Below are 12,078 nucleotides of genomic sequence, written 5' to 3'. Positions count from 1 at the left end.
TAATAAAAAAAACTTATTTATTTCATTGCATAAAAAACATTGATAAATTATTAATAATAATTAGTAGGGAACTATACGGTAATCCGGACCACACCTATTAGGGTAGGGTTAGGGTTAGGGTTAGGTTAACCGTATAGTACATTTATGTGTGGTCACGTGTGGTCCACTCCGGATAACCGTATAGTACCATTAGTAGTAGGCCTATTATTTTTCTCGTACTGTTTTCATTGACAGTCTGGTTTAATTAAAATCGTTTCATTATCGCCATGATACCACAAGTACTCAAATGTTTTTTTTAATGAGCTATCAAATACTTGAAAGGATTTATTTTTATAGACATTTTGTGGGAATTTAAAGATCAAACCTTGGGTAAGACAGTGGAGAAACATCCTGTCTCTAATTCAGATAAAGAAAGATGAGGGAGGAACTTGCTTGTGATTATTTGCAGAATATCTGTGAAGAAAAAAATAAAATAAAAATCAAACAAAGTAGAATACAATTCACCAGAAATTGATAAAGATCAGCCAATTAAATATCTCAAAATCTAACATAAATAAAGGTTTACATATATCAAGTAAAATAAAACGCATGTTTGGAGGCACCTGTGATGTGCCAGTTCAGAAAGTGAGATACTGAACAGTTTAGACTTACTTGTGTGCTCTTCCCAGCTGTCAGTGTCATGATGCATGGCGTGCATGTGTCAAGGCCAAGTCTTAATCATTTTAATAACAAATAAGGCAGTCCTAAACAATCAAATACATGTTTGTAACTCCTGCCTACGTTCATACATTGCCTTAAACTACTCAAGAAATGAATTTGAAGAGGTACTCAGGAAAGGATATAACTAGTTTAGGTAGGACAGTTTTGAGTTCTTGTTGACAGGTCTCCTGGTTCCACTGAGAGACCTCATCCAAAAGAGTCACTTGAGACATTGTGGTAACTTTTTTCAAAACACACCTGTGTTGAAAACAAAGTTCCGATTTGAATCGAATTTTTTATATTTACATAACAAATGTATCGATGGCCAAACATGATTAGGTGGTAAAAGGTAACCGTTATTTTGTTCGTTCAATTTGCAGGTTAGACTAACTTACTACACTAAAAACTACAACGAGCTTCATACGCCGTTTTCAAACTAATAGCTACTTAGAACTTACCAACTCACTCAGATGGATACAATAGCGCTTAATAACAAATGCATGTGATAATAATGAACAATGATGAGATCCTGAACACATACTACTTAGGGCTTCTGTTTTGAATTCTCCTCGTTTCCTTCTGCCGCAGTGCTGGGTGATTACATTTGCCAGCACTGGATGGGGTTTCCTTATCAAAACGAAACCTGTTTGGAGACTGTTCAAAGCTATGTGTGCCATATATATCGATAAACAAATCAAATTGGACCATTAAGTTTGGTGCCTTGCCTAATGTACTTTATTAATAGTACGGTGCTTACGAATTCCCCTATAAACTTGATAATGGTACAGCTCCAAACTTCGCGCCGTTTTAAGTGGTTTTAATTCACCTCATTTACCCCGCACTCTACGGTGATTGGTCAGAATATGGTATACTCCACTTATGGCCCAATCACAAACGTAATGTTATTTCATCGATGTACGAGGCGGTGACACAGCGCAACAACGGTGAATACACAATTTTATAGGAGATTTGTCCGTGAAAGTGCCTTTACCTCAAATTGCTGGAAGAACATTTTGCGTGGCTCAGACAAACGTACCGGTATTTCCCCCCCAGTGTATCGTCCATGCATGCTTCCAGTTAAGCCTTTTACTGTCTATGAGTTAAGCTCACATTTAGAGGTGTCAGTTCAGATCTATGGATTTTATTAAGCTGGGGACACACTTAACGACACAGTAGATCCCACTTCCAGCAACGCTAACACACTTTTCTCATATTAAAGGTGCACAAAATCTATGCATTTTTAAATCCTATTTAAATTAGCTTTTTCTTGATGGTTTTAATTATTTTGTATTCCATTGTGGGTTTTTTTTTGTACGCTTTGTATTTCTATCGGTGTATTTTTATTGTGTAAAGTGCCTTGAGAAGCTGCTTTAGAGGCACTATATGAAATAAAGGTTATTACTTATAGATCGCAGATCTTAAGTCCCAAAAAGGAGTCCATGGATTCTGAACCAAACAGTAAAGAGACTGAATGGTAGCCTACTTAAATATTTAAAAAAATAAAATAAAAAAAATATTCAACCACATTTTTTCTTGACTTTGGCTCTCCCAGACTTGAAGGGGACCAACTTGGGCTTTTCCCTCCCACTGGAAACCTGCAGTGACAAACACAGGAAACCAGTCACCATAAATCAGAATATGAAATCTGCAGTGTCCTTTTGGGCTAGGTCACATGCAAGATATACCTAAAACTTTGGATAACACTATCCGTCCTCAATCCACAGCAGCCACACACCCGATCACTTCCATCAGAAGAGACCCATCTAAGACATGAGGTTTCATGAGGATATCAATTTTCCCACTTATTTGAAAGTTCAGCATATCTTCTTACCCATGATTTTCAATAAAAGAATACGTAGGAGCGGAGTTCACATCAGGGCCTGCAGTGGCCACACACTTGTCCACAAATATACGAAGGGGAACATGGTTGTACGGCTTCACAGATGTCTGAATATTCAAGTTGTCACCCAGGAAGAAAACATTCAAAGGCCTTTCAAACATCCAGTCATCTGGGGGGGCATGTTTGAGGTATAGACGTGTTTGTTCAGGGCTCCTCTCTGAGGCCTCTATAAAGTTATTATTTTGCTGTGTTTTATTTTGTTTTGAGCTATTATAGTGTGTTTACATATTTCTCTCAAGTAAACTCGTGTTGTGACTCGATAATGCCGAAGCCGAGTACCTCTAAAGTTAAGAACGCTGATGACTGACAAGTCACCGCAGCTACTGCTAAAGCTAACAGCTCACCCGACAAAGCTGAGAAATTACCGGACACTGCTTACGCTATGTGTAAGGAGATCTGCAAAGAGATGTCCGAGTCCATATTGCGGGGAGTAAACGCCCGTTTTGATGCTTTTGAGCTCAATTTTCAGAAACTTGTGACATCGCAGTCTGAGCTGCAGGCCCGGGTGGCTAACCAAGAGTTGGCTATTACTGACTTTGAGGCGCGAATAACCGTGTTGGAAACCAAGTAGCAGCTAACGTTATTCAGAGCTGTCTCAGCAAAACAATCAGCTCCGCGCTAAAGTTCTAGACCTTGAGGCTCGGTCTCGAAGGCACAACATTAAGATTGTGGGGATACAAGAGGACGAAGAGGATGGTAAACCCACCGAATTTGTCTCCAGGCTGATTCCTCAACTGCTCGGGGAAGAGCATTTCCCTCACCCGGTTAAAGTGGATCGAGCACATCGTTCTCTCCAGCCTAAGCCTGCAGCTGGTGAGAAGCCGCGTACTATCTTGGCGCGCATCCATCATTTCCAAGTGAAGGAGCTGATTCTGCGTCGCGGGAGAATGCAACCATTAGAATACAAGGGTAAAAGGGTGCTGATCTTTCCCGATTATACCGCCGAGGTGATGTCGCAACGGAACGCCTTTCGGGACGTAATGCGCAAAAAAGGAATTACGTTTACATTGCGGTACCCGGCTAGGCTGCAGATTCACCAGCATGGAGAGAGGCCGCCAACAGTCTTTGATGATCCGGAGAAGGCAGCGCGATTTGTGGAAAAATGTGGTGAGAATTCCGGAGAGTAGACTCGAGTATGATCGATTGCAATTTCCTTGTGCTGTTGCGTACTTGTGACTGACAGCTAACGTTAGTAGAGTCGCTCCCACAGCGGATGAGTCGCTGTGAGCGCACAATGCACTAAACTCATGACTAAACAATTACGATTGTGCTGCGTGCCCAATCTGTTATATGGTTTGTTCTCTTATCGGTTTTCAGTTTTGGGGGTAACTTAGTACTACTTTCTGCCCTTTTTTTTTTTTAGATGAAAAATAAATAAATAATTCTGTACCTCCTTTCTAATTTTTTATTATTATTTTTTTATTTAATTAATTCATTTTATGTATTGATATTTACCCATTTGTTTATTTTAATTTTCTCTTTTTTATTTATTTATTTTTCATAATTATTATTATTATTATTTTTTTATATATATATATATATATTATTATTATTTTTTATTTTTTTTGCGGCAATATTCTGTCTGTGATCACATAATTGAGGCCTTGGGGAGGTGTTCTTTTTTCCCCGGAGGTGTTGTTTTTTGATAACTGCCCGGCAGCTCCTTTCTGGATGGAACTGGGAATTTTGTGTCTGGTTCGGGTAGACACGAAGGCGGGTGGGGTAAGTTGGGGGTTGTTGTTCTTTCTGGCTCGGACTTGTTTATTTTTGGTTAGTCTTTTACAATGTATTCTTCAGATGCTGCTAGTCATGTTATGTTTTCAAAGGTGGATGCCCATTCTAAGATTTAATTTTGTTTTCTTTGAGTATGCCTAGGCACTTTGATAAGGCATTTATTGGGGGTAAAAACGTGACATTGGTCTCTTGGAACGTTAAGGGGCTTGGACATACTATAAAAAGAGAAAAAGTATTTAGACACCTTAAATCATTATCAGCGGATGTGATTTTTCTGCAAGAGACCCATATTAAAACGACAGAGCAGCGTAGATTAAGGTGCAGTTGGATATCACAGGTCTATCAATCACCGTTCACTTCCCATGCTCGTGGGGTGGCCATTCTTTTTAGGAAAAGCATTCCATTTAAACTTTCCTCTATGGTCACTGATCCTTACGGCAGATATATTATTGTATCTGGAACCATAAACTCGTTCCCGCTGACTTTTTTAAACATCTATGGTCCAAACACTGACGACCCTAATTTTTTCAAGAAGGTTTTTGACTTAATCCCTGATGGGAGTAATTCCAATATAATAATCGGGGGAGATCTGAATTGTTATTTAGACCCTTACTTGGATAGACTATCCACTCGCCCTCCCCCCGGAATTGCGTCCGTACAGGTTTTAAACAACCTGCTTAAATGCAGGAATTTGGTGGACATTTGGAGAGTTCAGCACCCTGCTGATAGGGACTATTCTTACTACTCTCATGTCCACAAATCATATAGTAGAATAGATTATTTTTTGGTTGATTCCCAGTTAATTTTGCAGGTTATTGATACCAAATACCACAGTATATTGATATCTGATCACAGTCCCCTGACCATGTCTGTTGACTTCTCTCTTCCTAAGCGGTCTTATTCCTGGCGTTTTAATCCATCTCTGCTTACTGATGGTAAATTTGTAGAATATATTAATGTCAAGCTGAAAGATTTTAAAGAGTTTAATGATAATGGGGAGGTGTCAGATTCTACTCTTTGGGAGACTTTAAAAGTGGTTATACGTGGGCATATCATTTCTTATGAATCTGCTTCCAAAAAGGAAAAAGATAGGCGGCTTTTAGAGATACAAACTATTCTTCCTATGCTTGAATTGGCATATCAGAAGTCAAAATCATCTGACGATTATAACAAAATAATGAAGCTTAAGTATGAGTACAGCGGCATTCTTGGTGGTCAAATAAATAACCTTTTCTTGAAAATGAGGCAGAGACACTTTGAAACAGGGGATAAGCCTGATAGGCTCTTGGCGCGACAGCTCAAAGGGATTCAGGCTTCCAGGTCGATTTATAGCATTAGCCTAAGTCTAAAGAGGGAATCCTGTTAACTAACCCCAAGGACATTAATGCTCGCTTTAAGGATTTTTACAATCAACTTTATACTTCTGATAATATAGCCACTAATTCTGATCTAACGGATTTTTTCGACTCTCTTGAAATTCCTAAGCTTGACGACGATGCTAGGGCCGACTTGGATTCTGACTTTACTTTGGAGGAGATAATCAATGCTGTGAAGTCATTTCCAAATGGGAAGGCGGCTGGGCCAGATGGATTCTGTGCTGAATTTTTAAAACGATTTTGTGATATCCTTGCCCCGCTCCTCCTAAGAATGATAATCTGTTCTAAAAAAGAAAAAAAATTGCCTAGTTCATTGTACGAAGCCAATATCTCTCTTATTCTAAAGAAAAATAAGGATGAAACTGACCCAGCCAGCTATAGGCCAATTGCACTTCAGAATTTTGATAGAAAAGTAATTACTAAAGCGTTAGCTATTCGGCTTAACAAACATCTACCCTCTATCATTCACCCTGACCAGACTGGATTTATCCCTGGCAGATTCTCTTTCTCGAATGTACGTCGCCTTCTCAACACAATATATGCCAATCATACAAAAGTAAATGGGGCAGCTATCCTGTCCTTGGATGCGCAGAAAGCTTTTGATCAGGTCGAATGGCCTTATATGTTTGCGTCATTACAGCGTTTTGGGTTTGGCGAGGCATTTATATCTTGGGTCAGATTAATATACGCCAGGCCAATGTGTTCAGTTTTAACTAACACAGACAGGTCGCCTAGATTTCCCTTGCAGCGTTCAGTGCAACAGGGTTGTCCCCTCTCACCTGCACTTTTTGCCATTGCGATAGAGCCTCTCGCCCTAAGTATAAGGCGTCATACAGATATTACAGGTCTTGAAGTGGGGGGCAGGGAAGCTCTTATTAGCCTGTATGCTGACGATATAATATTATATTTGCGGAACTCTGAGAGATCAGTTCCCATTCTCTTAGATTTAATTACTTCTTTTGGGAGACTATCGGGATATACCATTAATTGGTCAAAGAGTAACTTTATGCCTCTCTCTGACACTTACAGCCCTGGGCCCGTATCCCTAAAGATTCTGAGAATCCTCTCAGAGAGCTCCTAACTTAACCTAAAAATTCCTTGCCAGGAGTTTTAGCTTAGAAGTGATTCCAGAACATTTTCAGTGAACTCTGAGCAAGGAATGGATGGAAAATCCTATCTTAGTGAGGAGGTGTGGTTGACCCCGTTGCTAGGTATGAGTCATCATTTCAAAAGCCGTGATTGGTTGATCCTACAAGTTTGATGAAAATTAACTTTTGGTGATAATGAGCAAAGGATGTACCCTCAAATCAATAAACATAATTATACACTCTAATCTTATGCAGACTGTAATTGTAAATAATATTTCACATTCAAGAAAATATCTGGAAAATGAATAGTAAGCTGTAGGGGTTATTGCCTAACATTAGAATCTAAAATATGTGAAAACTTAAGCTCATTACACCCTGTTCAAATAATGATTTGTGTCTTATTTGCTCATATTAATATCCTAGCTGGCATATTTTGTACTTTCACTCCCATATGGACCCCATTGAAAACAAGATGGCCTATCTCAAGGGGCTGTCCTTAATGAAGTAGAAATTGCAACGTTACAACTCAGTGTGGTCTTAACGAGGGTAACACGGCTCAGCTTTTATCAATGTCTGTGATTGCTGGCTGGTCTATTTATGAAGGCTTGTTAACAAATATCCTACAAACACAGAAAATGGAGAAAAATCCTCTGTTGGCCATTTTGTGCAGCTGCTTAGGGGAACTCCTAAGCCACTAAAAGTCCTCTTCCCTGCTCTTAGCAGATCTCGCCTTAGGAGCCCTTTTAAGTGCTAGGAATCTTGAGGAATAGCTTTTATATTAAAGCTAGGGTAGGTAATCCTGTTCAGAAAAAAAAACATTCCAAATTTGTTTAAACTGTCTTTATATACCAATACATAATTAAAATGTAAGTACTCTGAAAAAGAAAGTATAAAAATCGAGTGTCTGTAGACCTCTCACGACTGTTGTAAACACAGGTCATTATTTCCATTCACTCCACCCCCTCCCTTCTGGGCTCCTTCCAAAGCCACGCCCCCAAAACACATGAACGCGCTGACGCCAAACGCTCAGGCTCAGCTGAAGACGCATTTATTATTTACCTGAGATGAGCGGAGAGGAAGGAGCGCAGTGCATGCAGTGACATCATGTCAGACTCAGAATCACATGTAATAAAATACCTAACTTTATCACTATGAATATAAACAAATATGATGGCTTTTAGTACTCACTATCAAGCTAGCATATCGATACTGGTAAAGTTTAAAATATATTTTGTTTGATTCGGTAACGAGCTATATTTAGGCTATAGGTAACGAGCTATATTTATAAGGCAAAGCTAGGTTGCATTGATACACGTTTTTCCATTACCATCAGTTAAACTGTGATGAAGGTGAATTTCGTGTAAGAGTCATAACATATACAGTGTTTTGCATGTAAGAGTTTCCATGATGAAAACATTGTTGACTCTGATGAGGACTAACGTTACACTCCGGTGACAAGTACCGCATCGTCGGTTCGAGGACAGGTCCACTCCGGGGTCGGGGACGAAGCAGAGGAGGTCGTTCAAGAGTGCGGGCCGGGTCCGAGGAAGTAGTTTAGCAAAGTAGCAAAGCTGGCATTGGTACTTTTTGCTGCATTTTCTCAGCCATTGTGCCGCAAACTCCTGCTTACTCGGTGTAGTGAGCTGAATATTTCCGGGAACGGTGACATGTGATAATGAGTGCACGCAGGGCTGTGCACGCAGTGGTGCTCGGGCACGAGACATGAAGGCATCTGATTGGTTCTTTACATTCGCACCGAATGGCAGTGATTGGTCAGAGTTTTTACTGTCCTACAGCTGCTACAGAGGTCAGATTTTTTCCATTCCTTTTTCTGAACACATAATGTATTGACTACTATCAGAATGGAAGGACCATTTCACTCAGTATAAAAAAAAATGTTTCTGAACAGGATTACCTACCCTACCTTTAACTGGGATTTTCGTGTCACTTTTAGGGGAAATTCTAAGAAAACGTCATGACTCTGAGAATTTTCTTAGAATTTGGCCGCTAGGAGCCACTTTTTGCACAAAAATTCTTTAGGGATACGGGCCCTGGTTTTTTGGAGAATATGCCATTTAAGATAGTTAGGGATCATTTCACGTATCTTGGTCTGACAATCCCCAAAGATCCCAAATTAATATTTAAGTTAAATTTTGTGGAGTTTCTTTCTAAGCTCAAAAGTAACATAGGGAATTGGAAAATTTTACCTTTGTCTATGATTGGCCGTATAAATTCAATTAAAATGGTTTCTCTTCCTAGATTCCTATATCTCTGTCAAAATCTCCCTATTTTTCTTAACTCTGCTTTCTTTAAGGAACTGGATTCTATAATCCTGTCTTATTTTTGGAATTATAAGACCCACCGGATTTCTAAGAGTCATCTACAAAAATCCAAGTCTTTGGGTGGTCTGGGTATGCCAGTATTTAAAAATTATTATTGGGCTGCCAATATTAGGGCTTTAATGTTCTGGCTGAAGGAGGTACCGGGTAATCAGACCCCTGAGTCCCCCTTGTGGGTACAAATGGAGACCAACCTGGCTGTTGGCACCTCCTTAACGGCACTGCTGTTCTCCAAATTGGATAAGCCCAAAGAGCTGAATAAATTAAGCTTTGTTTTGAAAAATTCTGTCAAAATTTTAAATCAAGTGAGAAAAGTTCTGGCCCTGCCGGAGACCTCTGTTCATACGCCAATTTGTTACAATCAGTCCTTTTTACCCCTATGGTCTGATAAAACTTATCATGTCTGGAGGGAAAAAGGTTTGGGTTCCATTAAAGATCTTTATATTGAGGGACGGTTTGCATTTTTTAATCAGTTAAGAGAGAAATTTGATTTGCCTCATGCACATTTTTTTCATTATTTACAAATCAGACATTACGTGAAGTCCAAAATTTGTAATTTTGAACTCCTCCCAGAGAAGCATGTCTTTTTCGATGTTTTTTTCAATCCTCCTGGCTCTGTACGTCTTATTTCTAAATTTGTTTGTTTGTTCTATTTGGAAGTTGTCTCTCAGCCCCTACTGTAAGATTTAAGGAGGCCTGGGAGGAAGATCTAGGAGTTGAGCTCTCCGATGATACGTGGGACAGGTGCTTGACTACGATACATGCTTGTTCAGTCAATAGCAGACACCAACTGATCCAGTTCAAAGTTATTCACCGCTTACATTACACCAAAGCTAAATTGCATAAAATTTTCCCCTCCGTTTCACCAATATGTGACAGGTGTAAGGTGGCAGAGGATACAGCTTCTCATGCTTTTTGGTTTTGCCCTTTATTGTCTGGATTTTGGTCAAGCATTTTTGACTGGTACTCCAAGGCTCACAATAAGCCTCTTCCACCGGATGCTGAACTTGCCATCTTCGGCCTCTCACAGCGCACCTCTTGCCTTTCAGGTGCATTGAAACAGTCCTTAATGCTGGGTATGGTCGTGGCTAAGAGACCTGTGCTTAAGAACTGGAAGTCACCCTCACCCCCTTCCTTCCAGATGTGGATTATGGATATGATCTCTGTCATACAGATGGAAAGACTTCGACTTTTGAGGATTGATTCTATTGAAAACTTCTGCTGTTTGGGGTCCATTTCTTGGGTATTTGGACAAGTTAACAGCTCAGTCGGCCCCCAAAGACTTCTCTAAGGTCTAGGCTGCATATCCCTTCTGGGCACCTAGTCTGCTGTGCAGCTCTTTATTAATATACCTTTATGTACCTTTTTTTTTTGTGTGTGTGTGTGTGTGTGTGTGTGTAGTCCGAGCCAGTGTTGTTTGTTCTGTGTTTTTACTTGAAAAATCCTTTAAAATAAAGTATTAAAAAAAAAAAAAAAAAAAAAACATCCAGTCATCTTAAAAGAAAGACACAATCATTGTAAAGAAACTAATAATGAAAATATAGAGGAAGGCAATGCAAACCAGTCATGAGATTCAGAGAGAAAACCAGAATGTCCTCTGCAACCTTGGTGGATATAAATGGGATCCACGTTGGCTCCAGGTCATTACTGCTCGCATTCTGTCTCCTGTAGTGAAATACTTATTTATTCATGTCCAAAAGACTTGAAAGGCAAAATGACATTAGTAGTGCAAGAAGAAAAACTTGACCTGGGGTAGTAGCATTCAATGCCAATTGTAACACCACAATTGGAGTGCTCTGTAGTGCTGTTGGGAGTGTGAAAGGGAGTTTAGAATCAGACAAATACAGCAGGGCTTTGGCCTCACAGGCATATAAGCAATTCAGTTAAGAAGCCACTAGACATACAACTATCTCGCCACCACACTCCTGAAGCGCCGAATGAAAGATGAGGACTCTGGCAGCTGCATCTGTCCACAACACCACAGCCCCCTAGAGACATAAGAGAGGGCTCAAGGAGTTGACCAGTACCAAAGAAGTCCAGCTTCACTTCCACGTGTACCCCATCTTCCCAACACTGGACTGCTAAGCTCTTAGAAGGTTTAGGCTGCTGAAACTCTAAATTAAAATATGTCTGTACTGGCTGTTCTGGGGCCAGTGGGAACTTCCAGGTCAGCTCCTTGACTGGGCTCTGCAACTCTTGTTTAGACTGAATACTTGAAGGCGTTAGGCGGGGCCAGCTGGGGTCTCTGAGATTGAACACCATAAGGGGCTTGGATTGGTTTCCGCTGCTCCCTAAGATGAGAATCATCTTTTTGAGGCTTTTGCATCAGCACCCGGGGCCAAAGCACCCTAGCCTTTAGGCTGGTACTGTGCACATGATCAAATGCAACCACCACTAAAAGCCCAAGTATACATTGTCTTAGTCCCATTATTGTAACCACCAAACAGCCACATTGCAGTAGCACATTTTAGCCCTTGTTTATAGTGCCATGAATACTGTCCCCTCCCAGCCCCAAACAAGATTAATTGTTCAGTGGACTATCCTAATCAGAGAATCAATGTCTCACTTGCATTAAAGTTCACTCATCAAGCAAACACTCACAACACAAGCAAAGCTCAATTAAAGTCCCCCTGTAGTCAATCATTTGATCCCTTTAAACTTATCTTAATCACCAAAATTACATATTTAAATGTTTTTTCCTGTGAAAAAAAAATTCTTCATGCCTTAAGATATCTTGAATGTAACTCTACTCCCTTGCTTCATTTTGTATACGGTGATCTATGAATATGCAAATTAACGCGGCCTCCGATCACACCAGCTCAGAGATCCACTCGATCAACTTTACTCAAGTTACTGTAGTAAATGCTGCACAATGGTATCGCTCTTTACGTCAGACACATAGCGGTAATTAATATGATTAGCATTTTGCTTGACTACATTAT

The 12,078-nt window shown here is 40.0% G+C and overlaps 1 protein-coding gene and 1 pseudogene across 6 annotated transcripts in view; both read right to left on the bottom strand.

The window, feature by feature from the left end:
• firrm (fignl1 interacting regulator of recombination and mitosis) overlaps nt 1-2,150 on the bottom strand; it is a 30,677-nt gene extending 28,527 nt beyond the window's left edge. The window contains exons 1-4 of one of the 5 annotated variants that reach the window (XM_079888156.1): nt 2,102-2,150; nt 843-957; nt 652-691; nt 365-453 (exon numbers count right to left, since the gene is read on the bottom strand). In XM_079888156.1, the coding sequence (XP_079744282.1) occupies nt 365-453; nt 652-691; nt 843-932 (219 nt within the window). In that variant the 5' untranslated portion in view covers nt 933-957; nt 2,102-2,150. Of the gene's footprint in view, nt 1-364; nt 454-651; nt 692-842; nt 958-1,157; nt 1,469-1,690; nt 1,761-2,101 lie in introns of those variants that run through there. The other 4 variants (XM_079888157.1, XM_079888155.1, XM_079888154.1 and 1 more) reach the window with 4 other exon arrangements.
• Nucleotides 2,151-2,526: 376 nt separating this feature from the next.
• Nucleotides 2,527-11,443, bottom strand: LOC307168915 (zona pellucida sperm-binding protein 3-like; annotated as a pseudogene). The gene is made up of 3 exons: nt 11,052-11,443; nt 10,698-10,814; nt 2,527-2,708 (listed from the first exon to the last, which is right to left on the bottom strand). The product of its transcript is annotated as a zona pellucida sperm-binding protein 3-like (transcript).
• Nucleotides 11,444-12,078: the final 635 nt, after the last annotated feature.

This window comes from Squalius cephalus, assembly GCF_949319135.1.
Source record: "Squalius cephalus genome assembly, chromosome: 12".
Taxonomy (NCBI): Eukaryota; Metazoa; Chordata; class Actinopteri; order Cypriniformes; family Leuciscidae; genus Squalius; species Squalius cephalus.
Note: the sequence above shows the minus strand (reverse complement) of the source record. Positions and strands in the feature narration are given on the sequence as shown.